General features: G+C 31.4%; 1 protein-coding gene across 4 annotated transcripts in view; it reads left to right on the plus strand.

Annotated features, from left to right (window-relative positions):
* The window catches only part of CCDC68 (coiled-coil domain containing 68), a 79,715-nt gene that overhangs the window by 15,842 nt on the left and 43,205 nt on the right, over positions 1-20,668 (plus strand). For all 4 annotated transcript variants that reach the window (XM_051969602.1, XM_051969600.1, XM_051969599.1 and 1 more), the window contains exons 2-6: positions 10,892-11,034; positions 13,201-13,287; positions 16,423-16,566; positions 18,376-18,501; positions 20,536-20,664. In XM_051969602.1, coding sequence (XP_051825562.1) covers positions 10,912-11,034; positions 13,201-13,287; positions 16,423-16,566; positions 18,376-18,501; positions 20,536-20,664 — 609 coding nt within the window. In that variant the 5' untranslated portion in view covers positions 10,892-10,911. The remainder of the gene's footprint in view (positions 1-10,891; positions 11,035-13,200; positions 13,288-16,422; positions 16,567-18,375; positions 18,502-20,535; positions 20,665-20,668) is intronic.

The raw sequence follows: 20,668 nt of genomic DNA on the forward strand, positions 1-20,668 counted from the left end.
CTGACTGTGATGTTACTTTGGAGGAAGGGGAATTTACTTTTCAAACATAAAGTAACATTGGGACACATTATATCCTCATTTGATTGTGTGTTGCTGCTTCTCATGCCACGTTGTATTTCCATAGCTGGATAAAGGTGAAAATAACTATTATTCTAGGTGAATTGGTATCATGGCATTTCAATGTCAGGAAGGCTTGAATTCAATCCTGCTTCTAATAGATACTGGCTGGCTAAACCTGGGCAACCCATGACTGCTGGTTATCTCAGTTTCCTCAATTTTAATTTTTTGAGCAAGTACTAATCTGCAGTTCACTGGCAATGCCCTATAATAATGAAATCACTGGTTTCACCAAAACCAAATGAAAATTGTTATAGATGAAGTAATTTAGACTCTATTTCTGTACTGTAGCACGGAAATGAAATATGCATCCAAATTTAGTTAGCGAACTAAACTGATGATACAGTTCCCTTTTTTTTTTTTTTTTTAAAGTATATGTACTATGATGATGTAGAGAGTTAATTATTCTCTAGATATGTAGGATCATAGATTTAGGGCTAAAAAGGATTTTAAAGACCATGAACTCCAACTCCTTCATGTTGTAGGTAGGAAAACTGAGATCAAGGCAAGATTAAAGGACTTCTACCTGGTCATAGAGAGAGCAGAATCTGAACTCAAGCCTTCCTGACTAAACCTGTAGCAGCCTTATTTATTCTACTACTTAGCTGCTCTGAAGAGTATTGAGATATAAAGATCTTAATTGGTAAATATAATTTAGATAATAATTTGATCTTTAACAGTTATGGGCTTTCCCCTTTCTTTCTCTTTCTTTTTCTTTTTGAGGCAATCTAATTAAGTGACTTGCCCAAGATCACAGGGCTAATAAGTATTGAGTATCTGAAGCCACATTTGAATTCAGGTCCTCCTGCCTCCCTGTGCTCTATCCAGTATACTACCTAGCTGCCCCTGGCATTTACCTTTTCTAAAAAAAATCAGTCATTTTGCTTTCCTAGGTCAACAGAGAAGTGAACAATTCGTCTAAAAATAGAAAATTCTTTACCTTTTAGCTAATTGGAAATGGGGATAGGCTATTTGAATCTGACCAAAATGGTAGATTTTGTAAAAAAAAAAAAAAGCAAAGCCTCCTGTGGTACTAGATTGAAGGGAGGTGCTTTCTATTACTAGTAGGACCCCTTAAATTTATTTTATTTTTTTATTTTGTTTTTTTTAATTGTTTTATTTTTCTGGTTATACATGTAAATTAATTTTTAAAATACACATTTTTTTTAATGAATCATGTTGAAAGAGAAAAATCAGAACAAAAGAGAAAAACCATGAGAGAAATAAAAACAGAAGAAAAAGTTTTAAAAAGCGAACATATTATATTATTTTGCATAGTTCTCTCTCTGCTTGCATATGGCATTTTGTATCCAAAGTTTATTGCTATTGCATTGGATCACTGAACCTCTAAGAAGGACCAAATCTTTCATAGCCGATTATCACATAATCTTGCTGTTGTTGTGTACAATGTATTCCTGGTTCTGCTTGTTTCATTCAGCCTCAGTTCATGTAAATCTTTCCAGGCTTTTCTAAAATCACCTTATTGTTTTTATAGAACAATAATGTTCCATTACTTCCATGTACCATAACTTATTAGCCATTGCCTAACTGATGGGCTATCTACTTATTTTCCAATTCTTTGCCACCACAAAAAGAACCACTACAAACATTTTTGCACATGTGGGACCCCCTAAATATAAAACTGATATATATATATATATATATATTTTAAGGGACAGCATCTATATTAATCATTAAATTGGCCTTAGAATTTGGTATGTTAGTGGTGTGATTTTTACATCCTACTCTTAATATCAGGTGAGAAGTAGGGTATAAAGGGCACTTGCCAGAAAAGATCTGATTTGATTATATTTAAACTAGAGGAAAGAAAGTAAGAACACAGGACACCCTTGTCTAGAAGACAGTTGTGAGCCTGGATACAGCTTTTTACTTGTCTTGTTTTGTGCTAGAAGTGACAAATCACTTTTTTTCTAATGTATTTTTTATTTATTTCATTAAATATTTCCCAATTATATGAAAAAAATTTTCAGTGTTAATTTTAAAAAATGAGCTTCAAATTTGTTTTCTTTCTCCTGCCTTCCCCATCCCTCAAGAAGACAAGTATTGATATTTATTATAGATGTAAAACACATAAAACATTTTCATATTAGTTGTTTCAAGAGAAAATTCACACAAAAAAGAAAAATAAGGAAGCTAAGAAAAGTATACTTCAGTCTTTACACAAAGCTTATCAGATCTCTCCCTGGAAATAGATAGCATTTTTTCAAATTGTTCTATCACTCAGCAATTTTCTTGGATTGTTTCTTGCATTATTGTGTCAAGGTTCTTTTTTTGGTTACATCTTTTAGGTCCAATTATTCTTATGTTTTCTCTTCTTGATCTGTTCTCTAGATCATCCTTTCTTAAAAACAGCAAATTAAAAATATTTGTTGTGACTTTTTTCTTTTTAATATTAATATTTAGCTTTTAGTTGTTTAAGGTAATCACTTTGAAGGATGGCTGACTGTAATCTTCCTCTTTTTTCTTTTTGGATAATCAGTTAAGGATGTGATTATCACTAGTCCTTTCTTCTCCCTTAAACAATCTCTTAAGAGAGACTTCTTTCATTTTGGAATGTGAAATAATTCTCAGGGAGAACTTAGTAGTATCTGTTAAACTAAGTACCTGCTTTTTCCTGATTCTTAATATTCAAAAATAATGCTCTGTGTGTGCATGTATGTTTCTCATCCAGGAGATTCTGTAGTGTACCAGGACTTATTGAAATGAGCACAATGCAAGCAGGAACAAATGGAAAATCTTACTCTCATCTGAAAAGATGCATAGACTTATGCGTTCTCTCTTTCATGTGGGATTTTATTTTAGGTTAATGAATGCTAATTTCTTTTGGTCAGCATTGCAAAGGAAGCAATTCCTTTTCCTTTCTGAAGCCTAAAAAAGAAAGAACTAAAAATCTATGTGGCTCCCTCTTTGTCTTATTAATGAAATTTCCTGATTTCTTCTAACCGAATATAAATGAAAAGTGCAAGGAAGCAAGCTCTTGTTTGCATGTAATTCCTAAAATTAGATAGATTTCTTTGCTAAATTGAATTAATTTCTTTTTTACATATCTGACTACATAGGTGTTTTATTAACTGCATGATTTTAGTCAGAAAAAAATTTGTTTTAAAACAAAGAAAATTTAGGTAGAGTAGTAGTACAGGTAGATGGTTAAGAGTATTGGGCTCTTGAGTCAGGAACATCTGGGTTCAAATCTTGCAGAAACTTCTGAGTTATGTGACCCTTGAGAAATCACATAACCACTTTCAGTCTTAGTTTCTTCATCTATAAAATGGGGATAATAATAGCACCTATTTCCTACGCTTAGTATGAGAGTCAAATGAAATGGTACATGTGCAGTATTTCAGAAAGTAAAATATCAGGTGAATGTTAAGTATTATTATTTATCATGTATGTACTTTCATTGTCAAAAATGTACCAGTTATACACACCAGTATACTGTTGTTGAAGTTGTGAATTGGTTATTCTGGAAAGTAATGTGGAATTGTACCTCAAAAATCACTAAACTGTATATATCCTTTGAGCCAGGGATACAACTACTATAGGAATATACCCCTAAAGAGATCAAAGAAAGAGAGAAGAAAAAAAAATAGAGCATTGTGTTTTGTTATAGCAAAGATTGGGAAGACAGGGGATACTCATGAATTGGTGAATGGTTGAACAAATTATGGTATAGATGGTAATACTAATAAGTCTATTATATTATCTATTATATATCGCTATATCTATATCTATATATATGTCTATATCTATATATCTATTATAAGTTTTGGCATACAAAATGCCAAAAGGAATGTGTATGGGAGAATTCACTTGAACTGATAGTGAAGTGAGCAGAACCACTTATAAATGACTACAGCATGGAATAAGAAAAGAACCATAGATGACTGAAGAATTAGGATTAATAGATCAAATAATTAATAAATTAAATAATGGCTTGTTTATGGAAGATGGCTTATAAACAATAATTTTCATCTCTGAAAGAAAATCAGATGATGGACTACAGAGATAGGATGAGACACATGTCTTCAGACATGTCCGATATCTGAATCTGTTGCTTTTAATATAGTTAATTTGTTACAAAGGAAAGCATTTATTTGTGGGAGGCAGGGCATATAGAAGGAGAAAGCTATGAAAGGGATTTGTTGGGGAGTAGTGATATCAAAACGAAAAAGAAAAGAATGAAAGGAGCATCAATGAGATAGTTAAAAGAATTCAGGGGAGACAGCAAGGGCAATGCTGAAAATATTGTGAAATGTATTATTTACTGTTTTTGGAAAAGTTATCTACATAATAGAGAATCACTGTCATGTACATTCTCTTATTCTCTACCTTTTGTGTAAGGAACTAGTCATTCTTATTGATATTTGTCAAATTTGTATTACTAAGAAAGGAAATTAAAAAATAATAACCCAAATAGAAATAAATATAGAGTGTTAGAAAAAACTTCAGAAATAAAGGCATACTAGTACGGTGGATGAAATTGTCAATAACTCTACCCATTTTGAAAGACAATTTAGAATTATGAGAACAAAAAGAATAAATAAATACCCTTGGACCCAGAGTTTCAACTACTAGGCATAAAGCCCAAGGAGGCCAAAGTTAAAAAGAATATAGTGAGAAATTTAGATAGATTCAGATTCTTTTACTGGCAGATGATGTAATTTAAACCCTCACCAAGGAGCTTTTTACTTATAGACTTTTTTTAAGTCTGGGAAAATACAGAATATTTCAAGGTTAAAAATGGGTTGAGCCTGTTACATTGAAATTGTCTTTCTTCAAGGGAGGAATCTGAGCAGCAACAAACAGCAAATTTCTTTCTAGTGGTAACCACTTTGCTTAGATGGGGAGTCTAGTTTTGCACCAAGCCAAATCTACCTCTCATTCCAGTGGAATATGTAATAGTATTATTGTTACAATTAACTAGAACATATTATGTTATATTATTAGTTAGAATATTATTATAAGTTTCTAATTTACACATTTGTGTAAACTTTCCAAAAGGCAAGGTTTTAACTGAATTGGGACTTTTTTTTTTTACTATACACAGAAAGGATGGACAAGTGGCCAAAGGGAAGATTTTGTCCAGAACCAAACCCCGTGGGTGAAGACAGATGTGTTTAGAAAGATATAACTGACCATTTCTATTATGAAGGGGAAAGTCCTCCTTATCCATCTTTATCATCCAGAGTGACATATTTTGGCTGCCAAAAATAAGCTCATTTACACGAATATATGTATAATATATATAGTGACTAATAGCTATAGTAGACTAGATGGAAAAAATAGCTGCCACCAAATAATGAAAATTTCATACTGTAAAATTAAAAGTACTTCTTTGAAGAAGTGGGAGGAGGAGGAGAAGGAGGAGGAAAATTATGGGCATAGAAAACTTCAGATACTGTCAAATATTTTTATTGTATTAGTTTTTCTGAACTTGTTCATTCTCATTCTGTCTCTTTTGTTATAAGGTCTATTATGAATGAGAGAGACAATGGAAAAATAATATATCAATTAAAATATTTAAAATGTTTAAAAAATTCCTTAGTGATTTCTTATTTATTATTGACCTTTAATTTCTAAGGCTGATTCATTCTTTACCCTTTCCTATTGTGTGACAAAAACAGGCTATACATAAAATGCCTATCTTAAGACACATCAGGATCCATTCCCTCACCTCATCCCCACCCCTCCATCCCCCAATGTACTTGGGCAGAAAGGAATTTTTTCCCCATAGATCATGACAAAAAGATTTCTAAGTTTGGCCTTTGACTCCAAGAGCCTCAATTAATTAAAATGGTAAGTTTTTTATTTTATGTTAAAACCATTAGAAAACTGGAGATAAAGATAAATTGAATCTATCCTTTAACATATTATATAACTAAAATTGGATTATGTCTCTTGGGCCACAATTATTTCTTTGTGGAAAATTCTATGTGGAAAACCGTTTACATATTGAGAGTGGTAAATTAATCAACCATTTTATTAGCTAAGATTGATAAATTTACATAAGAAAACTTCACCAGAATCCCACAGTGAATAGTATTTTACAGTATAAGGTAATATAAAAAGTCTACTTAAATATGTAAACGTCTATTTAAACACTTGTATTTATGTTAATTGCACTGTTACTTTTCATGTATACTCAAATTTTATTAAATTACCTGTAATTTATTTTCAGTATCAAATTTTATTTATTTTCATATATTTTGCTTCTTACATCTCTAGAATTTCTCCCAATAATCTTAGTCCTTCCACTTCTCAGAGAGTCATTGTCTCTATTAAAAATTATTATGTTTTAAAGAAGTAGAAAAGGAAAAATCAGGAAAAAATAATACATAAAATAAAAATTACCATATATGGTATGTTACACAACTATGAACCTCCCAACTATATAAAGAGTAGGGTAAAGGATGTCTTCCCTTGTTTAGGATCATGTTTGTTCTTTTAAATTTTAGAACATTGACTTTTGATTGTTTTGTGATTTTTTTTTCATTTATATTGTGTTATCATCATTGTGCATTTTGTTTTTCTGACTTTGTTTACTTCATTCTGCATCAGATATTATAAATCTTTACATGATTCTCTTATTTCATTATTTTTGTCCTTTTTTTTTAACAACACAGTAATATTATTTTTCATTGATGTACTTTGTTTAGCTAATTGCTAATTCATAGGCTATAAATATTTTTGGTGTTTTGCTGTATGTGAGAACTCTTTTGTTGTTGTTTTTAAGACTATTCTTATCAATGATCTCCTTGGAATAAAACCTATTAGTGGGATGTCTGGATCAAAAGATATGGGCATTTTAGTAATTTTATTCCATTTCAAAATAGTTGCACTGATTCACAAATCTACCAACAATGCATTAATATGTCTACCTTTCACAATTGGTTATTCGTATCTTTTGTTTTATTTACAAATTTTAACTTTGCTCCCAGAAATTTCAGATTTTGATTTTGATTATCTTGTTAATAATTTGGAGCATTCTTTCATGTTTTTTAGTACCAATTATTTTAAAACTTCTTTATTGATATCATTTGATCAGTTATCTATTGGGAATGACTTTTTATCTTTAGTATTCATATATAGTTACATGTTACACATACACATATATGTCATATTTTTTAGTTTTTTATATTTATTTTATATAAAACCTTTAATTAGAGATTTTGATACAAAGATATGTTTCTCATTTGACCACTTCCCATCTTATCCTAGATGCCTTAATTTTATTTGTGAAAAAGCTCTTCAATTTCATGCCCACTAATTAAATTAATTTTCTGTGATTGCCTCAATGTCTTGTTTAATTAAGAAAACATCTTTTATCTATAGCTGCAAAAGAGAGACTGTTCCTTTCAAGTTTTTGGTTATATGATCTTTAATATTAAGGACACGTATCCATTTCAACTTTGTTGTGGAATATGGTGTTAAATGTTGCTCTAACCCTAATTTCTCTCAGGCTGCTTTGTATTTTTCTTCCCAGTTTTATTTAATAGGGAATGCTTTCCAAAGTAATTTGTATTTTTCAATGATCAAACATTGGGTTTTTGATTTATGACTCTGTGTATCTAGCCTGTCCTATTGATCTGCTTTTTCTGTTTTTTCACCAATGCCAAATAGTTTTGATGACTGCTGTTTTATGACAGTTTAAAATCTGGAAATGCTATAACCCCTTCCCTTCTAACTTTTTCATGATTTCCCTTGATTTTCTAGATCATTTGTTTCTCCAAATGAAATTTATTATTATTTTATTGAATCCAAACATAAAAGTATCTTTTTGATATTTAGTTTGGCATAGCATTAAAACTTTAAGTCAACTTGAGTAATATCCTTTTTATTATATTTTCATGGGACAACTATGAGCACTGAATATTTCTCTAGCTATTTAAATTGTTCGTTAAAGAACATTGTATAATATAATTTAGACAAGTATTTTGTATACTTAAGTTGATTGGTTCCCAAATACTTTATGCATTTTGTAGTTATTTTGAATGAAATTTGCCTTTTTAATATTGCTATTTTTATTGGATTTTGTTCTTATTAGATAATTAAGTGGAAATGCTGTTAACTTTTGTTTATTAATTTTGTATCTTCAACTTTGCTTAAACTATTATTTGTTTCAGTTTATATCTTTGTTGATTCTCTAGGATTTTTAAAAGAAAACAATTATATCTGTGAATGGAAAGTTAATCTATTCAATTATCCTTATATTTTAATTTATTTCTCTTTTCTTAATGCTATAGCTAGAAATTTTTACAACTATATGAAACACAATGAACTTAATAATTGCGGGGATCCTCATTTTACAGATGCAGAATCTGAGGCACAGACAAGCTAAATGACTTGTCACGGTTACACAGCTGGAACATCATCTGAGACAGGAGTTTCACATATATATTTCTGATTCAAAACTCAGCACTGGCTTGACTCTGCTAGGCTGACTCTCATCAGAGGCTCTGTTCTTTTAGGGATCATCATTTACTTAGATTAGATGGCAATGGGCTTATCTTTAATTTCTGTAGCACGTTCCAAATCTAAGACTCTAAAATAGCACTGTATGTGTATCTTGTATGGCGTATCCTTCCTCAATTATGAAGGTCTTAGATTATGATGACCACATGTGTTGGATTTTTCCTGACAGTGCCAATTTTAAGGAAAATGTGTTTTAATGGGGTCTAAAAAGGAATGTTTCTTTTGGAATATTCTCCCTGATACTTGGTTGGGAGTGAGTGGCAACTATGCCTATAAATCAGGACCTTCTCTTCTTTCTCTTTGTTGCAAAAATTAAAAAGAGTTGGTGCTCTCTGAATAGGTTTGACAGTAAAATATGAATGTTACCATCCATGTTATCATAGATTTGGAGATTTTCTTTCTTTACAGATTTCCTTTTTTAAGCTAATTTATTCTTAAAACTGTTTTGAATATTCCATAACAGAAGTCAAATGCCCCTAATAATGAGAAGTCACTTGTAGACAAGATGGCAACTCTGCTATTCCTAACTAATTTAAGAAAATACAACTACTTTATTACTTGTAGTAAAGTGCTACTAGTGCTAACTTAGAACACTTATGTGGGTGATTTAATTCAGGATGAAATGAAAACCCAAACTGTATTTTCCCAAAGAGTATCATGCCACATGACAGTTCTTTAGTATCTACTGGCACATAGGTCCCTCATTTTTGGTTGTGTTTTTTTTTTTTTAAAGGAACAATAGATCATGGATACCGTAAAATAGCCTAGGCCAAAAACAGTAGTGATGGTTACTCCTTTATAACTATCTGTAGATCTTCAAACAAATTATTTCATTTGATGATCTTGGGTAGGAGATGTTGGAATTGGGTAACAAATGAAGTTATCTCCTATTTTTAAGATGTTTATCTTCTTTGATGATCTAAGTAGTTTCAACAGCCAAAGGATAGAAATTCTTTGCTGTTTCTGACTTATGGACAAAAGACTTTAGTAAGGATTTTACATTTTGACTTTGTGATATAATGAATTTATATGATTCTCAGAATTTCCAGTCTTGGATTTTTTTTAGAGTATATGACCATATTATGAAGAATAATTTTGAATAATAAAGAAATAGCATCTTTTATCTTTACCAGTTTACACAGTATCTTTCAGCTAAGTATTAAGAACTCCAGATTTATAATATAAAATACTGAAAAAGGGAAAAGAAAGAGCAAAGATGAAGTGAAATAAAGGCAAAAGTGGAGAAATTGTCAATATAAAATTAAAAATAGATTGGTTGGTAGAACTTTCCTCCATTTTCTTATCCCTTGACTTCTCTAGAATAAGCATATAGTTCTAATAACTTTTTACTAGAGTCTCTGGGGTTCTCTAAGTATACTATCATATCATCAGCAAAGAGTGAGAATTTGGTTTCCTTATTGCCTATTCTTATTCCTTTAATCTCTTTCTCAACTCTTATGGCCAGAGCTAAGCATATAGTTCTGAGGAATTAATTACTATACTGTTTTTTGCCTTCTTCCATCAACTTATCTTCTATTTACATAAATATGCATAATTACTTGGGCATTGTCTTTATCTTTAGAATATTTGCTCCATGAGATTGGGGCCATGTTATTTTCCTTCTTTGTATTTTTAGGATTTAATGCAGGGCATGGCATATAATAAGTCCTTAATAGATATTTGTTGACTGATTCATTGACTAACTGTGTATTCCTAAAATTTTGAAGTTCTTTCTGGCCTAAAATATATTCCACATTAAGATACTGGACCTCTCTTTTCTGCTCTCCTTTTGCTAAAAGCAGATGCTCATATAGTATTATTAAAATACTCAAAGAACAAAGAGAAGGCATGCCTTAATATGTAGGATATTTACAATAAAATGGTGACTTCCTAAATTAAAAAAAAAAATCAGGTCTTTGACTATGTCCAGGGCTGTCTATTTTTAATTTCAGACTGGTAAATATGAGCATTTTCTTTGTTCATTGTATATTCAAATTGAACTGTTCAGTAATAGTTCATTTCTACATTTTACTTCTTTTTCTTTTGGTTTTTGGTAATCACATACTAAATAGAAAGATTAGGTTTATATTTTTTTCTTCTCTAATATTCTTAAATTACTGAATTTTAAATAAGGATTACTTTGGAGAAATGTTTTCTAGATTTTTAGACATGCATTAACACAAGTGATTTCCAGATTTTTATGCTGTATTTGGATGCATATTTTATATGCAAAGAAAGAAATCCTTTTTATCTAACCCGATTTTATTTTCTCTAAATATAGAGTAATAACACTTGTACAAAATGACAACCCTGACAATGACCAAGGATGTACTCCAGGAGGAGACACAGGCAGAAGGTGGCAATCTAGCATTATTTGAATCAACATCTGCCCAGATTATTGAAGAAACAGAATATGTGAAAAAGGTAATGTGAAATGTTTATTCTTAGATACTATTGTAGCTTCCCTATCATGACACCAAATGTATTAGTATTTGTTTTCTCATAGTCAAATTATTTCTATAATAAGAAAAACCAGGCATATCAATTAACATATTTTTGTTATTTGTAAATAATTTTTAAAAATTTTACTCTAATTTATTATAATTTCTCCTCTCTGTGAAAAATATACTTTAAATATAAATAATTGCAAGTAGATATTTTATTTTGAAATAAAATTTCATTCTATGATCTCTAGTTTATACAGATATACTGCATCAATTGATGAAGGAGCATTTGGTCCTTCAAGATATTCTTAATTTTCAGTTCTTTGGTATTAAATGATTTCTGTAGAAAGAAAGGAATGCTGTCATACATACTCACAGTATGGAGATTCTCATCATTCAACATATAGTGTAAGAGTGTAAAATTTGTCAGCAAGGTAGCATAATGGTTAGAATACCAGGTCTGGAATCAAAAAGACTCATCTTTCTGAGTTTAATCTGCTCTCAGAAAGTATTAATTTTGTAACCTTAGGCAAATCACTTAATCTTGTTTGCTTCAATTTCCTCATCTGTGAAATAAGCTGGAGAAGGAAATGGCAAAGCACTCTAGTACTTTGACAAGAAAATTCCAAATAGGGTCACAAGAGGTTAAGCATGAAAAATGACTGGAAAATGACTAAACATTAATGACAAATTATCCCATTATTTAATCTCATTCTCTCAACTAGACTTTGGACTCTGGATAGGGATTTTATTTTATACTACTTATATATTTTCTATGGTTCTTAGTAAGTATTCAATAAATGTTTGTTGGTTGAGTGATTGATTAAAAGAGGAAGTCTTCTTTATGATGCTTTAAAAATAATTGCAAACTGTTGCATAGGACTGACTACCTTTAGAATACAAATGGGGAAATTGATTTATCAATTAGTTTGTAATTTGCTTGAAATTGAATAATATATGACATCAGAATAGTATATTCTGAGAGAATTCATCACTTTAAGTTTATTTCATATTGTTTGGATCAGCAACAAATTTTCCTTCTCTCTTAAAGGAATCAATCTTTCTGATGTGTTATTCTATAGAATTCTCCCTTAATAACATCTTTATGATAGTTTTTGAATCTGATTTAACTTAAATCAAGAATTTGGTTTTTTTTTTTTTTGCTTAGATTACTGATAAATATCTAGAGTTGCAAAAAGATAGTTATGTAGGACTTAATAATTTTAAATATCACTGCATATTTCTTGTTGCCATGATTGTATTGTGTACCTTGATTTATGAGCATAAGAACGAAGAAGAAAAGAAATAAGCATTTATTCATAAGTATTATTCATACTATGTGCCAAACACTGAGCTAAGCACTTTTTATAAATATTACCTCATTTTTTCTTACAACACAAAAGAGAAGTCTTGTGATATATTGGAAAGAGTATGGAATTTGAAGTCAGAAAACCTGGGTTTGGGTCCTCACTGTGTTACTTCATTACCTTTGAGAACTTTAGGAAACTCTCTTAACCCCTTAGTTTTTCCATCTATAAAAATGAGTGGATCAGATTAGATCAATGGTTCTCAAATTATGGGCCAGAGACACTTGGAATCCCTAAGACCCTTTCAAAGCATCTCCAGGTTAAAACTATTTTTATAATTATACTAAAAAATTTGCCTATGAAAATACTTCTTCCTTTTCTAACTTCTCTTTTGCATGAGACCAAATTTTCTTTATGTACTTCAATCAAAACATTGCAGCAGATTGAAAGCAAAAGCATATATGAAAATTCAGTTATAATCTATTAAGCCAAAAATATGTAAACAGTAACACTATTTTCATTTATTTTTTTGTTTTGGATAATGTAGTTTTAAAAAAATTAAAATGCTGTATTAATGTGTAATGAATTTATCATTGTTATTTTAAATGAATAAAATATTTTAAATTTATGAATTTTTGTTTTTAAGATGATAAATACAGATAGATATTTGAGGTCCTCAATAATTTTTGAATGTAAAGGAATCCTAAGATCAAAAAATTTGAAAACCATTGAATAGATGATCTTTTAATATAATTTTTAGTGCTAAGTCTAGTTAGAGAAAGGAGACTACTAAAAACCTACTTTAACAACAAAAATCATTTCTTTTTTTCTCTCTGCAGATTCGAACCACACTAGAGAAGATCCGATATCAGATATTTAAGGATGAAGGCGGTCATAAGAACACAAATCACAAACTAGATGCAAAGGTGTTGGCTTAATAAGTTTCCTCATACATTTCTGTATTCAGAAAAATACGAAATTGCTAAAGTCACTATGATTTTATTTTGTGATTTCCTTAGCTAATGAGAAACCATTTCTTAGAGGTGGAGTCCAAAAGGAGACCCTGTGTGTTTAGGATGGGGAGTATTCTCAGAGTGAAGGAGATTTTTTTTCTTCAAGTTTTCCATAATTTATTATTTCTAGCTTTTCTTTTTTTCCTTTTCAAAAATATTTTGAATTTATGGAATAAAATAAGAATTTCCATAACATTGTACACTTAAAAATATGACTTTACCTAATATTGCAAATTTACTATGCACAATTTGCTATTACTTTCAAATATACAATAAAATTATCATGTAAATTTTTCTTCCCCCCCACCCATCCTAGAGATAGGTACCATTAGATACAGATAGGTATATGTAATATGTAAAATTATTCAATATATACTTCTATTTGTCAATTCTTTTTTTGGATGCAAAAAGAATCTTTCTTCATATATTCTGTATAGTTAATTTTGGTATTTATGATAGACAAAATAACTCATTCTCATGGTCATATTTTAAAACAATATTGATGTTACTATACACAATGTTCTCTTAGTTCTGCTCATTTTGTCTTCATTATTTCATGCAAATCTTTCCATGCTTTTCTAAAATCACTTATCTCATCATTTCTTATAACATAGTAATATTCCATCATAATCATATACTACAACATGTTTAGCCATTCCCCAGTTGATGGACATCCCTACAATTTCCAGTTCTTTGCCATCACAGAAAGAACTGGTATAAATATTTTAGAATATATAAGTTCTTTTGCTTTTTCTCTAATCATCTTTAAATATAGACCAAGTAGTGGTATTGCAGAGTCAAAGGGTATAGGTAATTGGGCTTAATTCCAGATTGCTTTACAAAATCATTGAATCATTTTAAAATTCCACCAACATTGAATTAATGTCCCAATTTTCCTATATCCTCTCTAATATTTGCCACTTTCCTTTTCAGGCATTTTAGTCAGTCTGGTAGGTGTAAAATGGTATTTGAAGGTTGTTTTAAATCTGCATTTCTATAATCAATAATGTTAGTGAATTTTTATTTTATTGTAAATTGTTTTGATTTCTTTATTGGAAAACTGCCTGTTTATATTCTTTGACCATTTATCAACTGAGAATGACATTCTAATTATTATTTGTTAATTTCCCTCCATCTTATTTTTATTCACTATTTTCTTACTCAGCCTCTCTTTTTACTCTACTCCTGTTACTTTTTTGTTTCCCCTTATGTTCTTATTCCTTATTTTACTAATCCCTATAAAATCCCTGCTTTATTTTCTTCCTCTTCCTATTATTATTCCATATATTCCTTTAAAAATTCCCTCTCCTACTCTAACCCCCATTTTCTCATCTCTCTTGAAATTCAGAAGATATTTAAACTTCTTCAAATATACATTTTTGTTTCCTCTTCAACCCAGATAAGAGTAAAGTTCCAGTGATCCTCCATCTCCACTTGTTTCTTCTGTATTAGTTCTTCACACATAGTTTTATGTGACAATTGAGTCTTTTTTACTTTTTCCTACCCAATTTTATTTTTTAGAAGCCTGCCATCATTTAGAACTCAGCCACCTTTCTTTCAAACTACATTTAGTAACAACCTTTTCATATATCATAAGTAAATAATTTAACCTTTATCAGTGCCTTAAATTAATTTAATCAGTTTTAAAATATTTTCTTATATCTCTTCTGGATCTTTTATCTTAATTTTTCCATTGAGTTCTGACCTTTTTGCTACCTTTTCTAAGGTTTCCATACTGATAACCTTGAAAATGTCTTTTCTTGCAAAATTTATCACGTACTTTTTCTGTGCAGACTAATATATTAGGCATTGTGGGAAAGTTGGAAAGGGGGATATGCAGAAATAAAGGACTGAATTTCTTTTTTTAAGTATCTGTGGCAGAACTAGAGGGACAATATCATTTAACAGGTGTGACTACACTTTTGACTTTGCTGAGCCCAGCTAATTAATGAGAGAACTTTTCAAGTAAGGAGGAATTTGGTCTCTAAATAAACTTGCATTATGCAGGTATGCAGGTAATACAGTATAGACTGCATTAAAATAATATGTATACTATTCTTATTTATTTTAGTAACAGTTTCTTCCCAGGATCCTTAAATCTAAGAATGAAGCTAAATCAGATTTTTCTTGTTTTTATCTTAGACACACATATCTTCTATTATTTGTAAAAATTCTATACAGATGTTATTAAGTCTATAAAGTTGTTGAATTAAGAAACCAGTTTAATTGTTTATAGAGCATACATAAGATGACCGGCATGCAGGATACAAAGTATAACTATCTTTTTTAGTTCTATTGGAGATGTGATATTTTTGGCCTTAGCAAGTCATCAGGGATGAGATATTACCAGGTCGCAAATTTTAAAAGGACAACAGCCATCAAAGGTGAATATATTCAGGTAGTGTTCTACACATTGTTGTTCAAGTGATAAATTCTAGAAACATATCTTTTTCTTTATTGAAGAAGATGATTCAAAGTACAGTGCAAATATACCCTGTTACATGACTTATCAGGTAGTCTATTATCATGGGTAAAGAGCCATTGGATTCAGATTCCAGCTTTGACCCACACTGAACCTCTGAATCCTCCAGGACAATTCTTTGGGACTTTAAAACTAAAACAGTCATTGAAAGGTAGGATTACTCACCCAGTATACCCTACACCAATGAAACCACTAAAATTAACAAACTCAACAGTCATGGTTAAACAAAGATGAATCATTAATAATTAAATACTTTAATGATTTGATGCCCAATGCAGTAGAGACTTTATTTTCATGTTTATTAACATCATGTTATCAGAAATTCTAGAACAGAACTTCATCATCTTGTTTCAGGTCTTTTCCAAGCCTATGGAAAATCCAGTTATGAGAGACATGAGCTAGAACTTGCTATGCCTATATATTGGAGTTAGCCCTATTTGTGAATCAGAAGTTCTATTTTATATGTTCTGATAGATCATGAAACTCAGTTGAATGGCTCATGTTTTCAATGGTTTTGAATTTAAACAAAAAATAAGATCAATATCTTTTGTATTTCTTCATTACAGCTCTACAATCACAATGCTGAGGATGGGCCTGTTTCCCAGGTGGATACCTCTTGCTCCAGTTTTGATCTGATTATGGAGAAAATGAAATGCAAAGACCTACAGCTCCTAGAAATGAACAAAGAAAATGAAGTACTGAAAATCAAGGTGTGGTGGTTATGTTAAGTCAATAAAATGTTTAAATTCCTAGAAGTGTTGCTTCAGTATTTTTGAAAATGTACTTTTGAAAAATACAGATGAGTCAAGGGCATTAATTATGCATTTTTCCTTATCCTTCCTCCTTACTTGAAGTATTAATTAAATGACCTCCACATTTTCTCCCACCTTTAAAATCCCATGGTCAGTTTGGATAGGATTTTGGAACATGTGTGTGTATATATATGCATGTATATAGTGGTGGGAGACTCCTTCCATCCCTCCGTCTGCCTTTATTACATAGAGACATAGAAATCACAAGAAATGTGTGAACCATCAAGGTTTTGGGTGTGTTCTAGGCACACCAGTCATAAACTGGAAATTTAGGAAGGTCAAGGTCCCATTGAGTGAATGTTCAAGAGAAAGATAAAAGTTGCTCTGCTTATGTTTAGGTGTATTAACTTTGTTTTTGTCTCTGGCATTGCTACCAGTTCCACAGAAGAAGATGGATAACATTGCAAATTCAGGGTGGGGTTTCATCCATTCCCAGAGGGTCCCAGAGCATAATCCCAAGTACATTGTGCCAAGTACCCATCCCATTTGGACAGTTGAAAAAAATCACTGGCTTTGCAGTGAGAAAAACTGGGTTCAAATTCTCCTTCTGATACGGCTTGTATGACTTGAGCAAATTACTTAGTCACTCTGGGCTTTATTTTTGTCCCCTAATAAGATAAACAAATAGAGTTAGATGACCTTTGCATTCCCTTCCATCTCTAAATCTATTGTCCTGTGAGCACACTCTGGATTGATTTAAAGTAACATGCTATTTATGATTATGCTGACCCAGTATAGCTTTAAGAGTTTTCTCTTCCTTGAAGTAATTAGAGATTCATGATTGATGATTTCAAAACCTGTGATCCTGTGAAAGGATCACAAAAAAAGTTTTATTTGCCTCAATTTCCTCATCAGTAAATGAGGATAATAATAGCACTGATCTCCCTGGGTTGTTATATAGGTAAAAATCAGGTAATTATTGTAAAGTGCTTTATTAGCACAGTGTCTGATATATAGCAAGCACTATTAGTTATCATTTTCATCATTATCCATGTTCTTTTTCTTTCTAATTGCTTAGCAAAATGGAGATTAGGAATACAGTCTGACTTTGAAAAGCAGTTCAGCTGGCCAATCTCTTCTTTGAACTCGTCACCATGATTTAATCAATTGAGTCTTATACAGGGTCATTATCTTGTATCTTTTTCATTATGTTCCCTACACTTTTCATGACTATGGGTGTATGAGATTTTGGTAGAAGGAAGGCTTTTTGGTAAGGAGATTTTAGTGGTACTAAGTAGTGACCAGTATCAGAGGTCTGCTTATGACAGTCATAGTGACAGATTGCTAAATTAATTGAAATTTTGGTTCCTTGCCTCAAATATTTGCTACATAAAGACCATCTAACCCCTTTGGACATAAAATGATGAGGTAAGACCATGTGGATTTTGGATAGGAAATGTATATAAAGCATGTATACTTATAGAGTGCTCTGACCTCCTTTAAGGGGAATTATTTTGTAAACAAAAGTATTAGAAGTTTTATGTTTGTCCTGTGCCTAATAACAGTCTGGCTACATTATTGATTTTATTAAGTAAGAAGTTAATCATTTGAAATTAGTTTTTTTTTTCCAGTATGTGCTATGTTTATTTCTCTTACATTCCAAATATCATGGCTCCTGCCTCTTCATTTGAGTTGCCTCCCAAATGTTTCTAGTTCAATACTTTACAAATATAAATATCATACGATAATCTTTTTTTTTCTTTCAAGTTGGAAGCCTCAAGAGAAGCAGGCGCTGCAGCATTGAGAAATGTTGCCCAGAAATTATTTGAGAGCTATCAGAAACAGTCTGAAGAACTTAGAAAAAAGCATGAAGATGATAAAAAGTTACTACAGGTATAAAATCTTTTCTCTAATCAAAAGCCAGTTTTCTTAATCCATCTAATCCAATTTCTTTCTTGGAAAATTGAGTGTAAAAGTTAATAGCCAAAGTTACCAATTTCTAAGTAGCTGAAGAATCAACCTATGGCAGACTGGGAGTGAGGAAGGTCTTCAGCAGAATGGACATTTGTGTGTGCATATTGCTGTCTATATTCTGCCCCTAACCCTTTGCCCAAATAAGCCTGTTGTCTATGCACTCTCCTAAGCTACTACAGAACCCACAGGCAATATGGTACTGTGGAAAGAGCCCTGGCTCTGAAATCAGAAGGTTCAAATTCTGTCTGTGACTTTTAGGGGATGGAACCAGATAACCTCTGGTCCCTAGGTATCTCTTCCAACTTTAGATCTGTAATATGATACTTTTGCAGTAGTATGATCAGAGATGACTTGGATACAATTATCAAACCAGCAAATTTTGCATTAAGTATCTCTCTGTCCAATTTCCTGGTATTGTCATGCTTCATTGGGTGTCTGTATTGTGCTTTCTAAGAGCCTGATAGCTGACAACAGGCACTTAACCAGGTGCCTTAGAAAAAGGGTTAGCCAGTGAAAGCAAGGATATTGGTAAATAAAAGTAAAGCTAGAAATTTCAGGCAAAATTACAGGAGAGTGGAGGAGTTATTTCAGGATAGGTATGGCATAGTAAAACTAGAAGTTAGAAGTCCCAGGTGCTAGTCTCAGTTTTCTAATAAACTAGTGATTTAAGGAAATCATTCCATTTTGGTTACCTCATCTATAAATTTAATAATGTGGCCTGCATGATCTCCAAGATCTCTCATAGCTTCATCATTATTTTAAAAAATATTTTCTTATTTTTGATATTAATTTTTCCTTTATTTTTTTTTACATTAAAACATTTATGGAATAAAGCAAGTATTTCCATTTGATTTTTTAAATTATTTTTAAGTTCTTCCAAGGACTCTTTTTGTATAGGGGACAATTTGATGTTTCTCACTGAAAAAGAAGTGGCTTTTTTAGTTCCATTATCTTCCTCCAAATATGAACCCAGATCTTCTCTATCCCCATAGTATCTATTTATGATTGGCTTTTTTCTCTTTTGCTTACTCATTTAAAAAAATTACTTATTTATTAATAGCGATTATTGTAATAAAGTTGCATTCCTGAGGCAGGGGAATGATGCCTCAAGATCTTTCCTAGTACTGTTTTCTGAGGTCTGTCTTGGAGCCCAACTTTGGGCTCTCCTCTCTATACCTAAGTCATAGATAGGGCCATCAACCACATTGTCTCACAAATGATTTTTTCTCTTTCCTGAAACTGAAACTAGGGACTCTGTTCTCCTTCAAGTGCCCACAGCCAAACAAGGTCCCTTCCCCTTGCTACTTCATTCACTAGGCATGAGTCAGCTCCTTCTCCCCACAGCCATGAATCAAGATGCATCTGGTCAGCATAATTGTGTTTGACATCGCACAACAGTGGAAAATACTTCATTCTTTTCCTGCTCAGCCTTCAGACCCTAACACTGTCTGTGAGATGAAAATTCCTAAAATTGAGGCTGCCTTCAATCTAGCTGCCCCCAAGGCTTGTTGTTTGTTGGTTCTGCAAAGTCAGCCTGGACTTATATTTTATTCAAACCAAATCTCCCCCACTGGAGTTCAGGTCTTTCCTGGAATCTTCTCAAATTGTCTTAGGAGGACAATTGCTTTACCTTTATTTATTTCTGCTGCTCTGAAATGGTAGTATATTCTTGTTTTTCTTTTCTTTTTTTTTTTTTTTTTTGGAGGAAATTTGAAGAGCTGAAATTTTTTTTGACCTACCCCACCATCTTCCCAGAATCCAGTCCTCTCTTTTATCCATTCTTGAAAGAAATTGTATTTCTCAATAATGTCAAAGGAAACATTGATTTTGAAAACTGTTACATGTTTTTGCAATCCCATTCTTCTCTTTTATTTAGCTGAAACATTGCATGAATAAATCTGATAGTTTGTATACAGAAATGAATACCCTTACAACTATGTTTTCCAACCACAGGTAAGCAACCTTGAAAAAGAAAAGAAATTTAAACAACATGTAGAAAGTTTGAAGCAAGTAACAGAAAGATTTGAAGGAAAGCATAGCCATATCACAGAGCTGGAAAACCTTGTACAAAGAATGGAAAAGGTAA

The sequence above is a fragment of the Antechinus flavipes genome, chromosome 1 (assembly GCF_016432865.1).
Source record: "Antechinus flavipes isolate AdamAnt ecotype Samford, QLD, Australia chromosome 1, AdamAnt_v2, whole genome shotgun sequence".
In the NCBI taxonomy this organism is placed as follows: domain Eukaryota; kingdom Metazoa; phylum Chordata; class Mammalia; order Dasyuromorphia; family Dasyuridae; genus Antechinus; species Antechinus flavipes.